Here is an 18,633-nt window from a genome sequence, read left to right as displayed (position 1 = left end):
GTCCTTCAGCTTTTTTTTATATCTTCAGAATAACAGTTAGTTCACGAAGTTGAAAATATCGGAACACCCGAAATTTTTCCTTCGGGAATTTAATCGCTCTAAGCGCTTACATTGGGATTGTAAAACTTAAATTGTTTATTGTTTCTGATTCTATTTTAATTATGTCCAATGAAACTTAATGGTAATTTTCTAATTAGGGCCAGCCCATTCTTTAATTAATTATGTAATTGTAATTTATTTTATTATAATTTAATAATTTTAATATATTTGTCAACCAATTTATTAAAATTTATAATATAATTAACAGTTAAATAAACATAGAGGTACTTATATCTAGACGAAATCACGCCTTGTTATTTTCCTTTTGTTCTGTCATTTTGAAACTAAAGATCCATAAGTTACACAAGTCATCAAGAGAGAGTGAAGTGTGACAAAATGGTAGCAGATCTTGGGTTCACTGTTTACTCTGTTATTACTATGTGAAACACTACCGTTCATAAAACTAATGGCCTTTAGTAGCCACTAACATGAAAAATAGTACAAGCTTAATTTTATGCTACGACGAGAAATGTCCTTCATTTACTTTCAACTCAGTGGAGAGGGGTTACAAGTTCAAATCCTTAGGTAAAGCATAAAGTGAGTGTCATTGATAATTTGAAGGTTAGTTAGAGGTGTTAAAACGAAGGCCGTTAAAAAACCAATAAATTAAATGAAGACAAAATAGATTCTTCAACAATGTAACGCAAATACAAACTTATCAACTTCCATTGCATGTAGTCATTATAAAGTAGGCTGGTGTTTCAAATGCCTGTTGTTTAAATAACGTGTGTATTAATGTGATTCCGAATACAAGATGTATTAAGAGATAACAAACATTGATGGACATATTTGACGTATGTGTGAGCTGCGCTCGTAGAGGGAACTGGCTGAAGGCTGGAGTAGAGCGAGGGTAGACCAGGAGAGGAGAGATAGGGGCTGTACCTTGAGCCGGAAGCAGACGAGACCCATGCTGTGCTCGGAAACGATCTCGAAGCGGTGGTCGGAGCGCACCAGGTCCTCGAACTGCTTGGCCAGAGCCACCTGCTTCCTGATGTGGCTCTGCAGACCCTGCACGCCGTACAGTCGCAGCACGAACCACAGCTTCAGCGAGCGGAACCGCCTGCCCAGGGGGATCTGCCAGTGCTGCGGGGAGACACACACTCTGGTCAGACACTAGCACAGTTGTGTGCCGACACCGATGATGCCCAGGGGGATCTGCCAGTGCTGCGGGGAGACACACACTCTGGTCAGACACTAGCACAGTTGTGTGCCGACACCGATGATGGCCAGGGGGATCTGCCAGTGCTGCAGGGAGACACACACTCTGGTCAGACACTAGCCGAGTTGTGTGCCGACACCGATGATGGCCAGCGGGATCTTCCAGTTCTGAAGGGAGACACACACTCTGGTCAGACACTAGCACAGTTGTGTGCCGACACCGATGATGCCCAGCGGGATCTGCCAGTTCTGCAGGGAGACACACACTCTGGTCAGACACTAGCACAGTTGTGTGCCGACACCGATGATGCCCAGCGGGATCTGCCAGTGCTGCAGGGAGACACACACTCTGGTCAGACACTAGCACAGTTGTGTGCCGACACCGATGATGCCCAGCGGGATCTGCCAGTTCTGCAGGGAGACACACACTCTGGTCAGACACTAGCACAGTTGTGTGCCGACACCGATGATGCCCAGCGGGATCTGCCAGTGCTGCAGGGAGACACACACTCTGGTCAGACACTAGCACAGTTGTGTGCCGACACCGATGATGCCCAGGGGGATCTGCCAGTGCTGCAGGGAGACACACACTCTGGTCAGACACTAGCACAGTTGCGTGCCGACACCGATGATGCCCAGGGGGATCTGCCAGTGCTGCAGGGAGACACACACTCTGGTCAGACACTAGCACAGTTGTGTGCCGACACCGATGATGCCCAGGGGGATCTGCCAGTGCTGCAGGGAGACACACACTCTGGTCAGACACTAGCACAGTTGCGTGCCGACACCGATGATGCCCAGGGGGATCTGCCAGTGCTGCAGGGAGACACACACTCTGGTCAGACACTAGCACAGTTGTGTGCCGACACCGATGATGCCCAGGGGGATCTGCCAGTGCTGCAGGGAGACACACACTCTGGTCAGACACTAGCACAGTTGTGTGCCGACACCAATGATGCCCAGGGGGATCTGCCAGTGCTGCAGGGAGACACACACTCTGGTCAGACACTAGCACAGTTGTGTGCCGACACCGATGATGCCCAGGGGGATCTGCCAGTGCTGCAGGGAGACACACACTCTGGTCAGACACTAGCACAGTTGTGTGCCGACACCGATCATGATTTATAACATTGGAAAACCTCAGAGGGAGTGCAAACTAAACCATTTTAATGCTTAGTTTTGGTTTTTAACTTCAAATATCAAAATTTTCTGATTTTGGTAAATAGTTAGCTGACTAAAAATTGTTGTTAAACAAGGGAAAAGACACAATCAAGGTTGTATAAAATATGAGATTATGAAAACAACGAATTGAATGTTTAAGAGATTATCCAGGATAACATTAAATTAACTATGCTTACTACAATATGTGATAATGTTTCATTGTATACACTTGTAGCATACTTTTTTTTTAGACTTCAATACCATGCGCAGTAAGACAGAAAAGATTTTCTTACTGGGGTAGCAGCCTCACACTCACCAAGCTTCCTCTTAGCGATTCTCAACAGCTTAACCACCGTTGTCTTACGTTCTGATGATTCATGCAACGGGGAATTTTGATTTAATACAATTTTCTTGGACATACACCTTTGCATTTTTTTTTTGTTTTGTTTGTCATGAAAAAAAAAACAAGAAAGCAAATTAAGAATTAAAAATGAAAACATAAATCGACAGAGAACGAGCCTAAACAGATAAACCCAACGATAAACTGAACAGGATAATGAACAACACAACAATGACTGCACAGACGAACACATTCAAAACTTAAAATATTAGACAGCACAAGAATTCCATGAAAAGGTTTTGGTCTTGAAAAAAAAATTGGTTGTCTGTAAAGTCGGTTTACGGACGATATTTTAACGTGACAACGTCATAACAAAACATTGATGAAATTATTGATCCAGAAGAAAATTAAATATCATATTCGGCCTGAGACTGAGCCGTAATAGGTTTTTGCAACCAAACCATTTAGGCATTAAAAATATTATATTCTTTGAGGAAGAATTTTTTAATATATTTTTCTATCTTTTGTATGATAAAATCTACCTCTGCATACTTTTATGAATAAAATTGAATCATATTTTATTGAATTATCACTATTTTGTATGGATACAAAGGGGTGAAATACAATATACAATTTAATTAATAAATTTACTTTTATTTGCATTCATTAATTCAAATATATTTATTACTTTTTAAGTGTCTGGCGCGACGTATTTATTTTTAAATGTACAAAAAAAAGTATTTCAACGGCCGGGTATCGATCCGTCAACCTTTGATGTGGCATTCAGCGGTGCTAACTGCACGGCCACGAGGCCATATTGGCAACAATTGTTTCAGATGTTATATATATAAAAATTTTGTTTTGTGTTGTGGAAGTTTTAAAACGTATTTGACTATTCAACATTACTTTTGAATAACCGTACCGATTGTGCTGAAAATCGGTGGACGATCGTTAAATTACGTAATATTAATAATTCAAACGACAAAAATACCTATGATTGAAAAGTCAAATCGATGGGTGTTTCAATGGAGTGGAAGAGAGATGCCACGCATGCGTACAATGAGCATAACAGGACACATCCGTACTGGGACATCCGTAGTGGGACAATGTGCGTTACGGTACACTTTTTCGTGCGTGCAGCCGGCGTTCATCGATTTATTAGACGTTGTCACGTCAAAAATAATAACAGTCCAGACGAACGCAGATATGATAATGATGAGACAGTTTCAATAATAACAAAACAACAAAACCTGGACAACGGAGCAAATATACAAACACAACAATGAAGATAAAAATATTATGGAAACAACTAAGTCAACACCAAAGATCACAGTATGTTTCCTAAGACAAAACTTTGATTGAATGTGCTTGTCTGTGCTGTGGTCGGTGTGTTGTCCGTAATGACTGTTCAGGTTCATGGCTGGGTTTATCTGTTTGACATAAGCTGATTTAGACTTGTTCTCTGTGGGTTTATGTTTTCATTTGTAATTACTAATTTGCGTTCTTGAATTTCTTGTTCCATGACAAACAGTGCAAAACTGCAATGGCGAATGTTCAATAAATTGTATCAAACCACCGTTATCTTGCCATAGACACATCAATACATCATGTTCAAGCTGCAGTCTTATCCTTATTTAGTAAGGTTAACATTCGTTGATTGTTTACGAGGTGAGTTAATAGACCTTACCATTTCGCTTTACATTTTTTCACTCGTCTGCATGATTTTATGGTAACAGAGCGAACCCTTTTTTTTTCCTCGGCTAATTGTTGTGCCATATCAGTAAGATGCTAAAATTTGGGCTTAAATGTACTGTTTGCACCGTGGAAAGAATTTTAAATACTATTTTTATTTAACGACGGAAATTCTAGTACATGCACCATCATCAGAATGTATTAAACACAATCTTCGCAATGTTTTGGACGGAACAATATGGTGATAGCGAGGTTACTAAGTGACTTCAACTACGTCATAGCGTTTTGTCTCCTAACATTTCCTAACTCCATGCTTCCGATAGTACACCGCAAAAGGTACAATCTCTGTAATGTGTAATTTGCTATAAATGTCAATGGCGTTCTTAGCAAGCTGCGGGATCTTCACTCACCCTGTAGTCGGGCATCTGTCCTTGTTGATCGTGTTTCAGGTATATGCGGTCCACATTGAAGGCATCCACGAGATAAGTAGAATCCTTTACCCTGGAAAAACATTGTACAATAATTTGAAACTGTGAAGTGCCAAACAGAGGCAAAAACATTTTAACTGTGCGATTTTTATGCCGACAAATTGATTTTTTTGAGAACTTACTCATGATAAATGTTAAATAAAATATATAATTCAGTAATAGATAGATACAGATAGCTATAATTTATGTATATTTATGCAATTAGCCTATTGCCAAATATTGCTATTACTGATTGTCTGGAACAAAAATTAACGACTTTGCATTTTACAAATAAAAAGGGGGTTGTCTGTAAGGTCGGTTTACGGACGATAATTTTACGTGATAACGTCATAAGAAAACATTGATGAAAAATTGCATACTTTTTAGTTTTCAAATATTATTTACAGTTTTTGCAAATTTAATTTATATAAATTGTTTAAATATAATCACGAACATTTAGTTATAGAAATAAAATGAAATCAAATCAATGTCAATAAATTGTTAATTTGAAATGTCGAAATTGGACAAATAAGTCAAAATTTTTAAATTGCTGCTTTTAAAAAGCCCGCCTAAACCTGTTTGATATAATATAAGATTTTCTCGCACGGTGGTTGGCCGGTTCTTGCACGCTCGGCTCAGGCGGAACGTGACAATGAGTCATGCTTTTTCGTGCGTGCAGCCGGCGCTCATCGATTTATAAGACCTTATCACGTCAAAAATTATACAAATAAAAATTATAATGTGCACATTTCGAAATCTATCATTACCTATTTAAGTACCTATGTGGATAAAACATACTTTCTGAATTAATATCTAGGTCAAAGACTTTGTCGCCGGTCTTGACTTTCCTCTGAGAGCCGGGTTAGAGTGCTTTGTAATTCTGAACTTTACGGACATGGTCTCAGCCTAAGAAGCAGGTACAAAATGTACCTTTTTTTTTTAGCATCTATATCGTATCACGGTTTACAAATTAATCCAAAATGTAACTACTCATGCCACAGACGATAAAACCTAATACACTGGCTCGAAGAACCTTATTTGGCGATTGTGATCTGAAATTACATTTAATTTACTTAGTAAACAATTTTTCGAACAATATTTTTTAACGTAACGTTACACACGTGTCACAAATGTTCAAAATATTCTTGCTACTAAAAAGTTTCATCATTTTATTAAGGACACTTTTATAAAATATTTTTACTGAAGTATGTATTGTTATAACATTTTAAAGCGCTTAAGGTTCTTGTAATTTAAAAAAAAAGAACTCCATAAGTATTGTTACTGTAAAAAATGTATATATTTTTTTTCAAGGATGTAGTCTCCAGTTACTTTACTCCTAAGGGAAGACTCCGAAATAAATATCTAATTTTTCAAAGAAAAGTCATGTCGACACTGCAATAATATACTATTTATAGTTAATTTATTTAGAATTCATATCAGGGTCACAGTTTAAATGCGTGAATAAAATGGTGATACAATATAGAGTAAAAATCTAGTTTAAAACTTTATATCCTTGTTACTCAAAATTATTTAAGGTGAGAACATCTAATTAATAATAAATATAAAAATTTGTAATTGTTCATATTTTTATATGGGAAAATAAATATTTTATGTTCGTACCACATGTTTTTTACTGAGGCTTTAGAATTTTAAAACATTGAACAAAATCTGCCTTATACCTACCTACCTAACTTTTCAAAAATCCAAACATATGTTCTAAATCCAATGAATTGGGTGTTTTAATTTCCCTAGAAAGTATTTTGTTAGGGCTACCGTTCCGAAGAATTTTGTTATTCTTAAATCAAGCTTGTGTCTATGATCATAATCGAAACAAAGTTGTGTGTGGAGATGAGGGCAGACAGGGGATGTCGGGTCGGGGTAGCTCAAAGATACGCTCACATTTTTCCAAAATTAATTCCAGGCATCATAGTTCACCAGAGCAATGTTACTGATCCGAATTATAAACATGAGTTAAAATGATCTGGTTCAGCAAGTTATGACTATGGGGACTCGAGGCTGGAAGTGAATAAACAGTTTATTTGAAATGGTTTTGGAATTTGTATTTTGGGAATTTTTTGAGGTGTCTGATTTTTGGCAAACTAGCTCCAGGCAGCTTGATGTGCTGCGACCCCACTCACCACATGGCCGAGCAGTCGAAGTTGACGAGCATCCACTTGTGCGGATTGAAGTTGAAGGAGTCTGCGAGCTCCACGCCCGCCATCAGGTGCCGGAACTCGGGGCAGATGAAGGCCGCGCCTGCCGACAGACAAGTCACGGGCTTCCAGCGAGGAGTTTCTACGGGACTCCCTGATCTGGTGATCCTCTTATTACGAACACTAATATTTACAGTGGCCTTCAGTTCGTTTCCCCAGCTTGATTGCCTATGAACACTGCTTGTAAGGTTTGAGAGGGTGTCCCGTGCCAGCGCACTGAGCGATACGGTCGACTGCAAACATGCAAATCACTTGGCCAAGACTTTGAAAAACCATTGGAAACATTATTAAAATGTGGGGATCGTATTCTGTAGAGCCAAATGAAAAAAAAAATGTTTTCAAGGAAAATGGGTTTCCAAAGCTATGCACTGAGACCAATGGTCCATATTGATGTTCAAACCGACTAAATAGTAAAAAATAACACGTGGGGTAAAACTGCAGGAAAGAATCCATCTGCCAATTGAAAATTTATGACTATGGCTGATAGACGTTTGCATGCCCGAAGGAGCAGTTAAGAATTATATGGTCAGCATGGTAATCACATTGGCAACAAAAAGTCTAACATCTCCGTCATGTGACTCGCATGGTGTTAAAAACCTGACTCCGAGAGAATACGTGATGCAGATGTGTCATGAGTGAAGCAGTTGTAAACATCTTCCATCGCCCGAGATTCTGTGCTCAGTGCCCGGAGTGGGTCTAGTGTTTTAAGGTAGAAACATCCGGGCTCATGACGTCTAACAAAAAGATGTCTCGGGTCGTTGGCCCTAGCGTAGTTCACAAGACTCGTAGGCTGAAGAATATAACTTTGTCCGAAGCTGGCTGCTACAATGATGGAATGTACCTAGTCAGCATGCAGTATACTGGTTCCTACGTGGTCCTGGCACTGGAAAACTCGAAATAACACAGGCTAGACTGCAATAAACTTTATCGTTATTCACATTTGCTTTGGTATAGCAGCGGTACACTAGCACACGTGAGGCTCTTGATACTTAGGTCTCACTTGAAACATGCAGGTGCTTGCGAGATATGTCTACGGGGGTTGGTTTCCATGAGTTCAAGAAGTTGGGTGTCCATAAAAGAAAGTCACAGTTTCAATGGTATATTATAACAGTTATTTTAGACTATTTACAACAAATCTGCCATGTTTTGCCCTATGCCTAAACTTGGACTTGAATACTTGGCAGGGATTGAAGACTTTGTTACAACACCAAGACGGTGGCATCACTGAGCTCAGTTGACTGCGGCACCAGCTCTGTACGAGTATGGTTTCATCCCAGTCCTTCGATAGTTGCGACCATGGCTGGTTCCAGTGCTCCATTGGCAAGTCTAGTGGGCTGTAGGGTCGATGAACTGGAGTGAGGAACACCTCACAGCAGCAGCAGGAAGATGCTTGCTGGTACCTGCATATGCAGCATCCACGTGGAGCCACACGTTCTCTTCTTCACAGATGGGGCCGAGCTCCTCCAGGGCGTCGAAGGCACAGGTGCCTGTGGTGCCCAAGTTCGCAACCACCTGAAACACAACACACGTCACAGCACCAGCAAGTTGTTGAAGGAGTGCAAACATTCAGACCTCAAGAGTAAGCGCTGCGAACTATCACTTACATGGATACCAAATTTTGACGTGAAGCGTCTTTAAAATCACACCGAAACATGCGGGTAGCAGAACAGAAATTTGTACCGTAACAAAAAGGTCTGTACCGTTTTGCTTAATAATTCCCTAAATATTAGTCTTAGAGACCTAAGTGTGGTGTCATTATTTAACTTATACAATCAGCTCATTTATACGACCTTGAGTTAGCGTCGTGGACGGGCGGGTTTGCGGAGAAGGGGAACCGCGCGGATTGGTCACAACCGCTGCTCTCGCTCCTTTCTACTCAGAGCAGCTGACGACTCAGACGTGACAGCGTGGTGATTCGTGTGTTTGCGTGCAGAGTTTATTAAGATCGATTTATTTAAGCCAAAAAATAGTATATTTATACATAATAATGTAAAGTCAGCCTATAAAAATTATTAAAATACAATATGTCCCCCTGAGTTCATGTAAGAGCCAGCCAAAAAAACATAAATCACGCCCATGGTTGGACAGAGGAGGCTATGGGCCACGCACGGGTGCCTCAGTGTCCGGGGTCCAGCAGTGAGACTGTCTGGAGTGGCGCAGAGCTGTCACGGCGTGACTCCGCGAGCACTCTGACACTGCTGTGCCTGCAACAGTGGACACAGCGAGTAGTGAAGGGAGCACCCACACATCTGGCGAACACGGCTCTGAACTGAGGGACGCGAACCTCAGTCCAAGTGAAGTGATGCAGGACCATTGTCGTTTAGCTGACATAGACGTTCCACGTTGAACCAACGGCCGTGTGTCCCGACACAGCCCCGCCCAAGGGCAAGGACAAAGCACTGCCCAAGAACTACAGGCTAATAAACCTACTAAGTACTATGTCAAAGGTCGCTGAACGCATAATGCTACACACATGACCTCAACTTACTGCCAATTGAACACAGGGCCGGTGCAAGGAGTTTTTTCGGCACATGCGAGATCTGGATTTGGCGCCTATATATATATATATATATATATATATATATATATATATATATATATACACACACACACACACACACACACACATATTAGTGACTTCATATATTGGTGCAAACGCACATATATATATACTTATACACACTAGCCTACTGTAGTAATAAAAACAAAGGAAATAAAGACTAAAAATTTATGATACAACTATCTTATTTTATTTACAGTTTCTTGAACAGTCAATAACAAAACAATTAATAAGGTCATCATCATCAACATACTCATAACTTCCTAACTACACTCGTTCATCAGCAGTGTTCTACTTCAGAAAACCTTTCTTTCTTGATTTAGCTTTTGCAAAATCCTTTAAAATCGTATCTGTATCTATTGTGTTCAATATTTCATTTTCAATGGCCAATGTGGCAAGACCACTAAGACGTTCTTGTGAAATGCTAGATCGAAGGTAGTTTTTTATTCTTTTTAGTTTTGAGAAGCTCCTTTCTCCACTGGCGATGAAAACATTTGGAAATATGTCTATTAATCTGTTTGTTGTGAGATAGCTCAGTGTTGTGTGAGGGGAGCTCTCTTCTTGTGACAACATTGAAATTAATATTGATATTTCCTTAAAAAGATCTTCTGCGTTAATGTCTCTTTCATCACCTGCTGTCAGTACTTCGCTCAAACGTTGACAATTTCCTTTGATAGTTTTTTCTTCACCATTTTCTAATTTTTTCAAGTCATAAAGAAATTGGAAATGTTGGCTATGGTTGTGCATAAGATCAAATCTCTCGGACAATGAACTGATGGCTGTATCGAGAATCACAAAAAAGAAATTTATTTTGAAAGAATCTTTTCCTGTCTCTGTCTTAATTGTTTCGTCGACACCTTCATACAAAAATTGACGTTTAACCTTTCTTGTCCTTACTACCGTTTCATTAGGAAACTCAGAGCTGATTCCGAGTTTATCAGCCAACTCCTTTGCGTCTGTAACAACATTATTAAATCCATTTTCTGTTCTCATTTTGATCAAAAACGACTTTACGCTTTCAATTAGGGTCATGGCACTCTGCAGGTTGACTTCTTTTGCCTGAAGGGTTTTGCTTACCAAATTTATTTTGAACAAAACCTCATACCATGTGATCAAGCAACAAAGGAACCGAAAATCTGTTATTTTTTTGGCAATACCAGTGGCTGTATTTTTTCCAAAAACATCAATCTTGGCATCAGTAGAGGCTGCGTAAACAGCGTCGTATATTTCATCAATATGGTAGCGCAGAGGTTCAAGAGCGTCAATCCTACTTTCCCATCGGGTTTCACTTAAAGGTTTTACTGTTAAATTTGTTACGTGATGTTTCAATATGTCCCATCTATGGATGGATGCCGAAAAATAGTTATAAATCTCTTGAACGTTACTGAAAAAGTTCACGGCTACAGTACAGGAAAGAGCAGCGTCGTTTACTACTAGGTTTAGTGAGTGACTTCCACAAGGGACAAAGAAGGCTCTTGGGTTGAGGTCTAGGATCCTTTTTTGAACCCCAACATGTTTTCCCTTCATGTTAGACCCGTTATCATACCCCTGGCCTCGCATGTTGTTTAAAGCTATTCCTCTTTTTGACAACTCATCCAACAAAAGAGCTGTTAGTCCTTCTCCAGATGTATCAAACGCTTGCAGAAACCCAAGGAAGTATTCTTTGATTATTGCGTTTTCTCCTGGTACAGCGTGAACAAATCTGACTACTAGAGTCATCTGTTCTTGGTGGCTAACGTCAGGTGTACAGTCAAGAATGATGGAATAGTAGGTAGCTTTATGCAATTCACTTAAGATGAATTCATTAACTTTACGAGCAAGTACATCTATGAACTCATTTTGTATCTCTTTGCTTAAATAGTGTACATGAGTTTCTTTCGAAGTTATCCTGCGAAGATGTTCAGAGAGAACAGCGTCAAATATGGAAATGTGCTCCACTAGTTTCAAAAAGTTTCCGTTATTTTCTTGGAAAATCTTATCATTTGTGCCACGAAAAGCTAATCCTTGAGCTCCAAGGAACTGCACTATAGTAAGAAGTCGCTTCAAATCTTCATACCAATGCTCTGTTTCTGATTTTATGATGCGTTGGTTTTCGTCGTCAATGGTTTTCCCTGACTTCAATCTCTGGGAAAGTTCTCGATAAGAAATGGCAGCTGTTATATGATAAGGTGACTTTTCGTGTTGGCGTAAGAATGTTGACATGTTTTGCCAATCAGAGTAACCCTCTGTTCCAGAAACAGATATAACTTCATTACTGAAGAGTTTACAAAAGAAACAAAATACTGAATTTTTCGATTTTGAGTACACGAGCCATTCTCTGTCGATTTCTTCTCCATTTGACAATTTTTGTTTATAATTGGCAACTGTGAAGCATCTGCCAGATTTATGGTCAACAGGAAATTTAAAATGTTTAACCTGCACAGGGCCTTTCTCGACGAGAACTTGACGGATGTCATCGGTGATTTTAGCCGGCCATTCTCCACAGTCGTCAAGATCGTTCCTGTTTTCCTTGAGATGAAAATCCTGAAAACACATCAACACAGTGGTTAATTTCAGTGGGAACGCAACATAACGGCGTTCCCTTACCTCCCAAGAGTGCCGGAACGCAAGGGAACGCACGTAATTCGTAACTTGTAAAACTACAAATAAAAAAAAGGATATGGTTAGGATCAATTTTAGGCTTTGCTCGCGATCAGGGAGGGAAGTCAGTCATCTCGCCCGCGCTACACAATAACAAAACAAAACCCCCCGCCACTCTATTAAAACAGCTGTTTGTAAATGTTTGTTAGAAGTCTAGTCGGAAACCGAGAGGGTCAAAATCAGCACTTTAAGTATGTGTAATAATATAAAAATTGTTGTGATTTTTTTACATCGTTTTTTTATTTGGATTAACATTAATAATAAAGTTAAAAACGAATTTTGAAAAAATAATTTTTGTTCATCCTCCCTTAATGGTGTGCTATAAGCTACGATTTCATGATCGGCTACTTACCAAATATAGAAACAATTGAACAAAAAGCACCTAAAATATATTCAAATTTACCTGCAGTGGATGTTGTTCGATGTTCTCAGATTCAATTTGAACAGTTGGTCTAGATGATTTGGGTAATGGAATAACCAAAGTTTCCTCGGAATCAGAATCCTGAAACACGTGTAACACATGTTGGATACTAAATCATCCCATAGTAAATGCACAACAAAAGTTGAGATAATTTGTAAGTAAGATGGAGAAAACTTAATTTTTCGTTTAGTTTAAAAGTACAGATAAATATAATAATTGCTCTCTTACCTGCATTGTTTGTTGTTCTGCGGTGTCGTTCTTATGAGACTCAGACTCTACGGAAGAGCCAACTCAGATCTAACAAAAAATTTACTCATTGCTTTCGCCTGTTTTTCGTTTCCTCTTTCCATGTCCTTTTTTCTTTTTCTATAAAAAGTACCCGTAGGTTTCTTCTTGTCCGCCATGATACCACCACAATAATAATATCAAACTGGACAGTGGCGTGTGCATGCACTTGTCGAGTTGACAGATAACACTAGCACTGAGACTGAGCGGTGCAGTGAGCAGGCACTTACGGTGGGTCGGGGGCAGCAGGAGGAGGGTGGGGAGGGCTTCACGTTGTGACAGGAAAGCAGGGAAGCACCGCGCGGCGCGCACCACCACCACATGAGTCATCGCCATCGCATCACCACCGATGCTCGCATATTGCTGTATTAGCAAACAGAAACACTCTATCTTTTATAAAATTATAATCATGTTCATGGCGTTTATTTATTTATAAAACAATTTGCTCAAATAAATTAAAAAAATTTTTGTATTTTTTTTTCCGATAGCTCCGTTGGCGCCACTGCCCGCGTGGCGCCACATGCGGCCGCATGTGCCGCATGGGCCTGGCGCCGGCCCTGATTGAACAGTTCGGCTTCCGCAGTACTCATTCAACAGTAAAGCTACTTTAGTAGAGACAGGTTAGTTTTACCCTACTGAGAAAAGTGTCGTTGCCCCAGTATTCCTGCTCAGTACGAGAGGAACCGCAGGTACGGGCCACTGGCTCACGCACTCGGGATTAACGACCGGTGGTGCGAAGCTACCATCCGTGGGATTACGCCTGAACGCCTCTAAGGCAGTATCACCCTCTGAGAGAAGACGATGATTTAAGGGTTCCTGAGCCGGAAGGCTAATGATGACTTTACAAGGCGGTTCCGTATGTGTTACGGCCGCTCACTGTGCCCTTGTGAGCCACCAGAGGATTCATTCGGCACAGCGTTCCTTCGTTTCCGGTGGTCAACCATGGGTATGAGATCTGGTGTAGGAACTCGAATTGTTTGCTCCAAAAAGGGAACACACACATGTATAGTGTATGTATAGTGCTTGACGAATGGTTGGATCCCTGGGCTCAGGTGTCGTGGCCGGGGAAGAAGTGGGAGACACTCACGCAGCAAGGGATGAAGCCCGCCTCCTTGTCCTTCCTGATGGCCTCTCGCAGGATGGGTCCCCTCAGCCGGCACTTGTTGTCTGTGGCCAGCAGTCGCATGGGCACCGACCCCAGCATACCTGCCTTCTCCACCGACGAGTTGGACTGGTCTGCAATTCCACACAAACACTAGCATGTTGGACTCGTGTACTACTTGTTCCACTGTCTCACTGTCTGAAGCTACATACTCGTGTACTGGCCACTGCTGTGGAAGAGTTGTTTCGTCCTTTGGACTGGGTCATGGGCCAGGATCTTCCCGCAAGGATGTGGCCAGGGAGAGGTCCTGTGGTCAGGACTCCTCCCTTACCAGGATTTAAAAGGCGACTTGGCCCCAGGTTACAAAGAGATTATTTTGGAAGTATTATTGTAATACTTAGTGGGCTACAGAAATGAATTTCCTACCCATTATAGCCCGACATGACTCGTATCTAGGAATTGTGTTTCTAAGTAGTCTATGTTCAATACCAAACTGAATACATTTTAGGTACCTGCTGCAAACATATGTTTCATTAAAATTTTATTTGTGCCAGGACAGCGAGGTCCACGCCAGGACCGTGAGGTCCACGTCAGGACAGCGAGGTCCACGCCAGGACCGACTCACCTGAGCTGTAGGACACGAGCCGCGCCTGGATGTAGCCCTTGTCCCAGTCGGGGCGCTCCGCCCTCAGCCGCCGCACAGTGCGCTCCCTGGCCGCTAGGAGCGCCACCAGCGTCGCCTCGCTCGCCGACCCCTGCACACACAGGCCCTGACACCTGTACCCTGCACACTGTCTTGTACACTCGGGGACTCGAGCAGCACGGAGCTCGCCCGCCCGCTTGCTATTGGCTGGAGTGTCATCTGAGGTCGTCAAGATGTCTGACGGCGAGTGCTCACCTGAGAACCATGATTTATTTCCTTTTTCACACCGGAGGACTGAGTGCGCCGCACAATCTAAACCTTCACGAGGCGCCATCCTGCAGAGCCGCGAGCGCTCACGTCCGCTTGGTTGCCTGGCAACCAGATGAAGCCATTTCTTTACTCTTCTGTTCTGCGCCATGTTGCTTAGACGCCCGAAACATTAACGGAAGAGTAGTTTTTGTTTGTTGAAAAAGTTTTAAATTACGTAATTCTATAGAAAAGACCTATTCAACAATGGGAGAGTCTAATAAAAAACTAAGATGTTTCCACAAAAAAAAAAGTGCACTTGAGGCCAAAAGTGCACATCGACGCCTCAAACAAAGGAAACTGGACGAACCCTTTTGCGCACATTGCGCAACGAATGAGGTTAAAAAAAAAATAAAACGTTGCAGATGATACAATTTAAGCTTCAGTTGCAACATATTAATTTAAACTAAAATTTTCTTGGAGAAATATTTTGAAATTTGACATTTTAAGCCATGTTTGCAAAAATCATTACTATGTATTGTACAGAAAATGTTCTTCTGTGTGACATGTGTGCTTTTCGTTTACAATGGCGAGAGTTGGTTATAATTACTAGTAAGATTTTGAATTCTTCCCTATTTCCAAATGAATATGCGAAGTTTTTGGCGGATGTGCATTCTTGCTCACTGGCAGAAAAACCTCGCAGATTCGTACAGAACCTGAAACCAGTCGATTCGTCAGTGGTTGCATTTCCGCTAGCAGCCAGTCACTGGTTTGACTTGCTCCCTCAAGAATTAAACTCGGATGGCTCAGTCTTCGTGCTGGATGGACGCCCTCTGGGGTTCCGACCGTGGAACAATCTCTTGAATAAAATAAACGTACACGCACTAAGAGTCCGACCCAGTAGCTATGGATGGGGACGCACCACAACGCCGAAATGCCAAATTTACCACAATGCCGACAGCTAGAAAACTGCTGTGTACCACAACGCCGAATTATCACAACGCCGAAATACACTAACGCCGAAAAATGTCATTGCAGGACTGCCACAAAGGTTAGGTTAGACTAGGTTAGGATAGGTTAAGTTAGGTTAGGTTATATTACGCTAGGTTAGGTTAGGTAAGGTTACGTTAGGTTAGGTTACGTTAGGTTAGGTTATATTACGCTAGGTTAGGTTAGGTAAGGTTACGTTAGGTTAGGTTACGTTAGGTTAGGTTATATTACGCTAGGTTAGGTTAGGTAAGGTTACGTTAGGTTAGGTTACGTTAGGTTAGGTTATATTACGCTAGGTTAGGTTAGGTTAGGTAAGGTTAGTTTTGATTGGGTTATATCGGCGTTAAGGTACATTTAAGAAACACACACAAATTCATTCAGTTGTTATTTCGGCGTTGTGGTACACACCAGTTTTCTAGCTGTCGGCGTTGTGGTCAATTTTGACATTCGGCGTTATGGTACCTATTTCGGCGTTGTGGTAACGACCCGCTATGGACTCCCTGGAATTTGTAGCTGTTGTGATTTTCTATTCAGAAATGCGGGCACGTGTCAGCGGAAGAAAAACCTTTTGCGAGATGGAACGTCGTCTTCGTGCAAGAAACGGAACACGACCGAGTTCCGTCGGGCGTCGAAGACGAATAGCCGTCACTTGACCTTCCGCTTCCGGGCTGGCATGCGACTTTCACTCGCGAATATCGCCTCTGTGTGATTAAGTCACTCTCACTTGTACTGCCGGCTAAAGACCGCTAGCTCCTTGGCTCATGGAGAGAAAAGACACGGGCTCCATTTCTGGACAGGCCTGGTCGGAGATGAGGTAAGTATTTATTTTTGACGTGACAACGTCTAATAAATCGATGAACGCCGGCTGCACGCACGAAAAAGTGTTCCGTTACGCACATTGTCCCGTTACGCTGTGCCCCGTTACACTCATTGTACGCTTGCGCCGCATATATCTCTCTTCCACTCGATTGGAACAACCATCGATTTGACGTTTTCGAGGCACATTAAACTTGAAACACTCCCATTCGTTTCCTCCTTTTCCTATCATCGTCCTATCCTTAACAGAATAACACAGATTGGAAGAAGTTAAATAGCAAACATGTATAAAAGTTATAGTTAAAATAATCTCTTCGTTAAAGTAATACATATTTGAATTAATGAGTGCAAATAAAAGTAAATTTATCAATTAAATTGTAGATTTCATTTCAGTGATAATTCAATAAAAATGATACAATTTTATTCATAAAAGTATGCAATTTTTTGTCAATGTATTGTTATGACGTTGTCACGTTAAACTATCGTCCGTAAACCGATTTTACAGACAACCAATTTTTTTTTTAGTCATCCGCTGCAAGTTAGATATTAACGTATACATAATACGTAGAGCCGCGATCATTTAGCGGGTTCGTTAGGTATCAGAGTACACTTGAAGCTTCACTTCGCTGAACACGCCTTAATGACTCTGAGCCAGTTATACATAAGAGAAGAATTGGTTGTCCAATCCCGTGTAACCCGCCAAACGACGTGACATTGTTATAGACCAATGAACACTCTAAAAAAGGCTTGATTGTTTGTGGGCAAGTTGAATCTAGCCTGGAGGGAAACGAATCCGTGAAATAAAGTGGCCATTCTAATGCATGATCAAGGAGAAGGCTTTTCTCTACAATTTCATTCTCAGTGGCCGTAAATTGATCCATACATGAGTAATTATGAGCTGGTTAATGAGTTGCTCCCTGTCTTCCCCCCCCCCCCCTCCTCCTGACTCCTGACTTCGTTTTTGTACAGTCATTCCTCAATGCCCCATTGTCTCAGAATCCCTATCTCGACTCCAGTAAAAACAAGCAACATGTATTTGCAAGTGTTATTTTCTGGTTTATTTACCTCACATTGTAAGTATATCAATACTTAAAACATTTTACTCCCCTAAATCGTTTCTCTGCGATTTGGGAAATCTCATAATGAAAATCAATTCCTTTGGCTACTTTGTTTTCAATTGACAAGCCGACCTTTTCTCACGGCGAACCTAAAATATCTCTTGATTAATTTATATTTGAAAAAAAAATTATTTCACACGATGCTACTGAAACATGAGACTTTTAAAATAATCTTAAGGCTTAAGTCAGATTTGGTATTAAAAAAAGGGGGGTTGCCTGTAAAGTCGGTTTACGGACGATAATTTTACGCGATAGCGTCATAAGAAAACATTGATGAAAAATTGCATACTTTTTCATTTTTTCAAATATTATTTACAGTTTTTGTGCAAAATTTAAATTAAATAATTTGTTTAAATATAATCACGAAAATTAGTAAAAACAGCCCGCCTTGACCTGTTTGATATTATAGAAGATTTCCTCGCACGGTAGGTTGGCTCGGTTCCTTGCACGCTCGTCTCAGGCGGAACGTGACACTTTATCGTGCGTGCAGCCGGCGTTCATCGATTTTATAAGACGTTATCACGTCAATAAGAAGGTTTTGTATTCAGCAGAAAATTCTGAAATACTCACAGGTATTTGTATTATCTTTGAAAGATTTGTGCAATGGGAGTGCATGACTTGATGTAAGCTTTTGGACATACGCCATTGCTAAGCACATGTATGTCTGTAGAAGAAAACTACA

At 41.0% G+C, this 18,633-nt stretch overlaps 1 protein-coding gene across 1 annotated transcript in view; it reads right to left on the bottom strand.

The window, feature by feature from the left end:
* Positions 1–18,633, bottom strand: part of LOC134531253 (aromatic-L-amino-acid decarboxylase-like) — a 53,550-nt gene that overhangs the window by 3,462 nt on the left and 31,455 nt on the right. Inside the window, exons 6-11 of the mRNA XM_063366947.1 lie at positions 14,764–14,893; positions 14,124–14,272; positions 8,531–8,642; positions 7,056–7,173; positions 4,861–4,951; positions 982–1,182 (exon numbers count right to left, since the gene is read on the bottom strand). Coding sequence (XP_063223017.1) covers positions 982–1,182; positions 4,861–4,951; positions 7,056–7,173; positions 8,531–8,642; positions 14,124–14,272; positions 14,764–14,893 — 801 coding nt within the window. The remainder of the gene's footprint in view (positions 1–981; positions 1,183–4,860; positions 4,952–7,055; positions 7,174–8,530; positions 8,643–14,123; positions 14,273–14,763; positions 14,894–18,633) is intronic.

Source organism: Bacillus rossius, chromosome 1, assembly GCF_032445375.1.
Source record: "Bacillus rossius redtenbacheri isolate Brsri chromosome 1, Brsri_v3, whole genome shotgun sequence".
Classification (NCBI taxonomy): Eukaryota; Metazoa; Arthropoda; class Insecta; order Phasmatodea; family Bacillidae; genus Bacillus; species Bacillus rossius.
The sequence above is the reverse complement of the archived record's forward strand: the minus strand, read 5'-3'. Positions and strand labels throughout refer to the sequence as shown.